Source organism: Clupea harengus, chromosome 10, assembly GCF_900700415.2.
Source record: "Clupea harengus chromosome 10, Ch_v2.0.2, whole genome shotgun sequence".
NCBI lineage: Eukaryota > Metazoa > Chordata > Actinopteri > Clupeiformes > Clupeidae > Clupea > Clupea harengus.
The window spans coordinates 17,167,039-17,174,040 of NC_045161.1; the positions used below are offsets into that span (position 1 = coordinate 17,167,039).

General features: G+C 47.4%; 1 protein-coding gene across 1 annotated transcript; it reads right to left on the minus strand.

Annotated features, from left to right (window-relative positions):
* Positions 1-471: 471 nt before the first annotated feature.
* lim2.2 (lens intrinsic membrane protein 2.2) lies at positions 472-5,489 on the minus strand. Its single transcript, XM_012820162.3, has 5 exons — positions 5,269-5,489; positions 3,579-3,786; positions 2,237-2,377; positions 1,726-1,860; positions 472-707 (listed from the first exon to the last, which is right to left on the minus strand). The coding sequence occupies exons 2-5, from the start codon at positions 3,754-3,756 to the stop codon at positions 637-639; spliced, it is 525 nt and encodes a 174-aa protein (XP_012675616.2). The 5' UTR covers positions 3,757-3,786; positions 5,269-5,489; the 3' UTR covers positions 472-636.
* Positions 5,490-7,002: the final 1,513 nt, after the last annotated feature.

Here is a 7,002-nt window from a genome sequence, read left to right on the forward strand (position 1 = left end):
CACACACACACACACACACACACACACACACACACACAGGTGCCACATAGTCGGCTTATGTGCAAGAGCATGTTTGGGTCAGAGGTGATAAGAAGGGTCGAACTGTGCTTCTTTTGACCTTGTGTAAAACTGACATCCTTGCAAGACAGGAAGCATAGTAAGATGACCTCGGACGTCAGAGACCCACCACGTGGTTATCCCTGCTGACAAGTTGTTTTGGCATCAGATATCGCTAACTTCTATCTATATAAACCTTGTGTGATGTGTTTAATTTCGCTTCTCTCTCGTCTGCTGCAGTCTGGGAGTGAGTCCGGGCTCTCTCTCTGGCCTGCCAGGGCGTGGGTGAGCCCGACAGGCTTGTTGTTGTTTATTAAATATACTTATGCAAATCCGGAGTCCTGAGGTAACTTGAGTGAATTTTCACCTGACAGAGAATGTTCATGCACTCAAAGTTACAGCGGAGGCAACAGGTGTCCAAAACATATTTTTAATGTTTTTTTTTTTAATGCTTTCTAATTTACAACCGTATCTGAACCCTGTTACATTGTACCAGCCATGTTTCTATGGGTAGGCACCAGTCTCTTCAGAGGATGAGAGGGTTAGGGTGTGTGTGTGTGGGGGGGGGGGGGGGGGTGCTCAGCTGTCGGAGAGGTCTGGGGGTGGAGGCTCTGCTGTGTTCCTCTGATAAGCCCAGAGCTGAAACATACCTGAGACAGGACAGACAACACCGAAGAAATAATGACCAACCAGGATTAATGCCCGCCAGGTACTCATTCATTCACTCACACTCACATTACAGCTCAACCAAATATGGGCTGCCATGCAGGCTCTGTGACCTCAAGGGTAACTCTGTGGTAGACACATTTTTGTTTTTGAAATATACACAACACTGCATCAAACATGCATTTCAGAGGGAACAGGGAAGTGACAGTATTTCCTAATATTTCGTTCTATGCAACTCGTTTCTTACTTTCAGATGTTTTAATGTGTGTTATTTTTTCACTTGTCTGAAATGTAAACAAATGCTTACATTTTTTAATTAAAAAAATTCTTAGACACAAGATGAATGAGCAGAATTACTGTGAAATGTGTATTGTTATCATGCCTTCATGATAATAGTAGTTTTAAGTCTAAAAGAAATGTGACATATTGCACCTACAAACTACAAGCTGTGCAGTAGAGCAGTATCCATGGCAACGGCACGAGTTATGCGTGATGGTGAGGTTGGTATTATAATCGTGCAGTACTAGAGCGTCATGGTGAGGTTGGCATTACTAGTGTGCAGTACGTCAGTGTGATGGTGAGGTTGGCATTATAATCGTGCAGTACTAGAGCAAGGTGGTGAGGTTGGCATAATAATCGTGGAGTACTAGAGCAAGGTGGCGAGGTTGGCATTATCAGTGTGCAGTACTAGAGCAAGGTGGTGAGGTTGGCATTATCAGTGTCCAGTACTACAGTGTGATGGTGAGGTTGGCATTATAATCGTGCCGTATTAGAGCAAGGTGGTGAGGTTGGCATTATAATCCTGCAGTATAGAGCATTATGGCGAGGTTGGCATTATCAGTGTGCAGTACTAGAGCAAGGTGGTGAGGATGGCATTATCAGTGTGCAGTACTGCAGTGTGATGGTGAGGTTGGCATTATAATCCTGCAGTACTAGAGCATTATGGCGAGGTTGGCATTATCAGTGTGCAGTAATAGAGCAGGGTGGCGAGGTTGGCATTACCAGCGGTGAGAGAGAGGATGATCCCCAGCCATCCCAGGATGTAGGACCAGGAGAAACGCCAGTCGATGTAGCGCTTGCCAAAGAAGTTGACCGTCACCCCCGTGTAGATTGCCAAAGCAAGTAGTGCAAGAAAACCTGTCTCAGCACAAAGCCAAGCAAAGACACGGCCAGAGGTTAATACCATTGTGTTCCATCCACCTGCTGCACAAGCTGTGAGGGTGGAGTAGAACAGTAATGGAGAAATAAAGAACATACAGTATATTTGTCATAGGGTCATCATCTATGCAACTATACTAGGAAATGTACACAATTCTCAAAAATAAGAATTCTGCTGTTTTGTGCTTGTGCATGAGTGATGTGTGTGAGGGTCAGCAAGAGTGTGTGTGTGTGTGTGTGTGGGGGGGGGGGGTGTATGTGTCTGTGTGTGTGTGGGGGGGGGGGGTGTGTGAGTGGGTGTGGTTGAGGGTGTGTGTGTGGGTGTGTGTGTGTGAGTTGGTGTGTGTGTGCAGACCTGACAGCAGCAGGGCGATGCCTCCGGTCCGCACCCTCCTACTCTTGGCTCCATTGGCAAAGGCGCTGAGCCCAAGCACAACTCCAGCAAAACAACTCAGGATGGACAACAGCATGAAGGCACGCGTAGCATCCCAGAAAGCTGAGGAACACATACACACTCACACACACACACACACACACACACACACACACACACACACACACACACACACACACACACACACACACACACACACACACGCGCTATAGATACATCAGTCCAGGATGGACAAGAGCATAAAAACATATGTGGCTTCCCAGAAAGCAGAGGAACACACACACCCACACACACAAACACACACACACACGCTATAGATACATCAGTCGAGGATGGACAAGAGCATAAAAACATATGTGGCTTCCCAGAAAGCAGGGGAGCACACACACACACACACACACACACACACACACACACACACACACACACACACACACACACACACACACAGGTGACAACAAGATGCGTGAAGTGAACGTACACCATCTGTATACCAGCATGAAGGTGTGAGTGCCATCAGAGAAAGGTAACAGTATAGGGCATCCTAGAAATCTGGAAAAACAGGCATGCACAGACATACATCCTAGACATCACACACCTAAACACACATACCTCAGTGCACACATACACACACATACACACACACAGCATCAACAGGAGATGCCCTGAGAACTCACCCCACCTGTAGAACACACACATACACACACAAACTGAAAGTACACACAGGTGGAATGAGATACGGGGCGGTGCCTTAGCTGCTGAGCTTCTCACAACCTGTTTCTCTGGCTGCACACAGATCAGACTTTCCGAAGATGTCCACTTCTCTACACATGCATAAACACAGACCGCTATGTAATGCTGTTCTACAATGCTAACACACACACACACACACACTAGTCACTCACACAACCCCAGTAATAATGTGTGCCCACTCACCCCCAGTGAGTGTGTGTAGTCACTCACCCCCAGTGAGTGTGTGTAGTCACTCACTCCCAGTGAGAGTGTGTGTAGTCACTCACTCACCCCCAGTAATAATGTGTGTAGTCACTCACCCACAGTGAGAGTGTGTGTAGTCACTCACCCACAGTGAGAGTGTGTAGTCACTCACCCCCAGTGAGACTGTGTGTAGTCATTCACCCCCAGTGAGTGTGTGTAGTCACTCACCCACAGTGAGAGTGTGTGTAGTCACTCACCCACAGTGAGAGTGTGTAGTCACTCACCCCCAGTGAGTGTGTGTAGTCACTCACCCCCAGTGAGAGAGTGTGTAGTCACTCACCCCCAGTGAGTGTGTGTAGTCACTCACCCACAGTGAGAGTGTGCGCATGACACTTGTTGTTGATACAGAATCTCCACAGGCCTTGGCTGGCCGAGTTTCCAGAGTAACGATACTGCATCCAGAAGTCAGTTGCCGTGGAGACGATGAGGAGCACGAGGGCAGCCACACCGCACAGTGTGCCCCCACCTGCCAGTGTGTACAGCATCAAGGAGTGACCTGGGATAGCACAGTCCTCCTGTTGGCGGGAGGCAGCGCATAAAGTTGGGGCTACTCGGAGAAGACAAACATTACTCACCAACATCTACCAAAGACCTGCAATGATGTCTGTTTGTTCTGAAACACGGAAAGATTGTAGTATTTTGAAACTCTCCAGAGAACCTTACATTAACCTTAAGCTAAGATGGAACCTGTTCCATATCTCCATAGAACCTCGCTTTAACCTTAAGCTAAGATATAACCTGTTCCATATCTCCATAGAACCTCGCTCTAACCTTAAGCTAAGGTATAACCTGTTCCATATCTCCACAGAACCTTACTTTAACCTTAAGCTAAGATGGGACTTGTTCCATATTGGCCAGTTACATCAAGAAAATGAGTCAGCAGGTTAGAAATGAGAAAGGTCAGCCATGCACTTACATCAAGAAAATGATTTAGCAAGTTAGAAATAAGAAAGACAGCCATACACCAGGAGCTTGTCTAGTGGCGCACCTCTGGGCCAGAGTATAAATTCTGCCCCGGGAAGCCCCCGTGGTCACACCGCTGGGCCAGAGTATAGATTCTGCCCCGGGAAGCCCCCGTGGTCACACCGCTGGGCCAGAGTATAAATTCTGCCCCGGGAAGCCCCCGTGGTCACACCGCTGGGCCAGAGTATAAATTCTGGCCTGTGAAGCCCCCGTGAAAAGACACGGGGGCAATTAATTAATCTAGCCCTTTCTGGGCCATGAATGTGAACTGTCCACACAGCACAGACCACATCAGCACATTTCACCCTCACCACGCTGCCCCCCCCCCACCCCAACACCCCTACAGCAGGTCTGCACAGTGGTGCTTGGGTAAGCATTGCACTGCATATCACAATCCAACATTCATCTGCTAAATACAACACTGTTCTCCGTGGAACCTTGGGGAAAGCATGAAAATAATCCCAGATGGACGCGGCTGCAGAACAAGAACAAACCGGCTCTTTGTGTGAAACTGCCCTTGCTGTTGCTTTTCAAGCAAAACAGAAACAGCAGCGTTGTGGAGTTAGAAGCTTAAATCCTTGGGTTATCGGTAAAAAGAAACATGCTTTTCGATCAATATTTGCTTCTGCTGAATTCTGTGAGGATTCTAGAACATCAGGTTGGTATGGTTATGCCTGGACGGTGTCATCCTTCACTAGCTTGATGGTGCTGGCGTGATCATACTCTGTGTTCATGTATTGCAGTGTCTTTATGTGTGAGGCAGTGTGTAAAGTACCTCTGTGGTGATGTGTTAGTGTCTGTGTGTGTGTAGGTGTGAGGCAGTGTGTAAAGTACCTCTGTGGTGATGTGTTGGTATTAGATGGGATAGTAAAGTATCTCTATGAGCTGGTGTTATAGTCTATAATGGTGTGTTATAGTGTCTATGGTGTGTTATAGTGTCTAGTCATATATTAGCTGTGTGTGTGTGTTAGGTGTGTTATATTAGCTGTGTGTGTGTTAAGTGTCTTGTATTATGTGTGTGTGTGTGTGAGTACCTCTGGTGCCGGTGTGTGTCTCCCCAGCGGGTGGCTGCAGCCTGAGGGTCCCGTTGCTTTTTAAAGCGCCTGGACCAGGCTGGCATTATCTCTGCCACAATAGAGCGAATGATCCAGTACCACACGTGAGCAGTGAGGTCATCTCTCTCTCTCTCTCTCTCTCCCTCTCTGCATGCGCTCGCCCGTGCCCTCCCTCCTTTCACCCCCCTACAATCACTCCACTCTTCTCCTCCTCCTCCTCCCTGTCTCTCCATGTCCAGCTGCTGTGGCGTGAACCACACATCTATCTCTCACACACACACACACACACACACACACACACACACACACACACACACCGCCTCTGCCCTGACTCTCTATCTCCCCTCTCGTTCCTCTTGAGTGAAAGTCGCTGATCATGCCTGGCAGAGCCCTCCCATCATGTGGCTGTTTTTTTTTTTTGGAGGGGGGGAGGGGGCTATCAGTAGGAGACCCCCTCGCCCCTCTACACATTCTCGGGCATCCCGCTCAGGCTGGCATCACAGGGCAGACCCATCCAGCACCAGGCCTGTTTGCCCTCCCTGGTGGCATAAAAACCCCACTCCATCCTGTCGGTGGTGTGATTACTGCCGCTGCTCATGATGGCTAAATTAGATCACCTTTGAGTAGAAAGGTGTGGGTAAGATAACCTGGGGCAGATGGCTGAGGACACCCTCCGTCCTGACAGCATGGCCTCTGCCTCGGTCTCCCGGGGAGCACAGAGCTATTAACCTGTGCTACGAAAGGCTGCTCACTAATCCTTATCGCAGTGCAGTTTTAACAGGCCGTTGCACATGACTCAGAATGTGGCGGTGCGTTTGGTCTTTGATCTGGCAAGGACGATTAATTCAGCATGAATCGCTTAACGCAGGTCTTGTAAAAGACACGTGTGCTGTATATTTTTCACTTTTCTGAACATGTAATTAAACTGGCTTGCACCTGTGTTTCACTAACACCCGTGCCAATATGAGGCTCCCTTTCTCTGTCCTTGTCAATACAGGCCTAGCTGTGGATAATCTACTCATTTCTATGTCCATCTGTGCGTCTTTGTATAGATCTATCCATCTACTACTACTGTTACACTCCATCTCTCTGCATCACGCCATTCTACACTCTCTCCACTCGTTCCCTTCACCTTGACATTTTCACTCCTCTTCCCATTTTTCTTTCTATTACTCCACCAATTCTCTATTTTTTCTTTTCATGCCAGCTTTCTCTCATGTCATGTCAGAAGTCACTCACTCACTCTTTCATTCGCTCTCCGTCTCTTTATTTCTTTCGCTCTCCCTGTGTCTATTTCTTTCGCTCCATCTTAATATTTAAGTTCCCCATTTATTTCATTTCTTCTCTCTCTTTCATTCAGTCTGTTTTTCTGTATCTTTGTTATGCCCCTCTGCACCCTCACTGGCCTTGCAGTGGCAGTGCAACAGCCTTTGGGTTGAACATGGGCATAATTTGCTTGACTGATAAAAGCCATGCTGTTTGCAGCTTGCATTCTCATCATGCTTTTGAGGCTGGTGCTCACTATGTTTTTTTTTTTTGCTTTGCATTGACTATTTTTCCCCCTAGATTTAAGGTCCATTTATTTATTAAAATAAACCCCTATTTTATCCCTTAGATTTCAAGTCTATTTATTTATTGAAATAAACCCCTATTTTTGTAAACTCTGTGGTCTGTTTCCAATTTATGTTGCGGCTCATGAGCCGGGTAGTAACA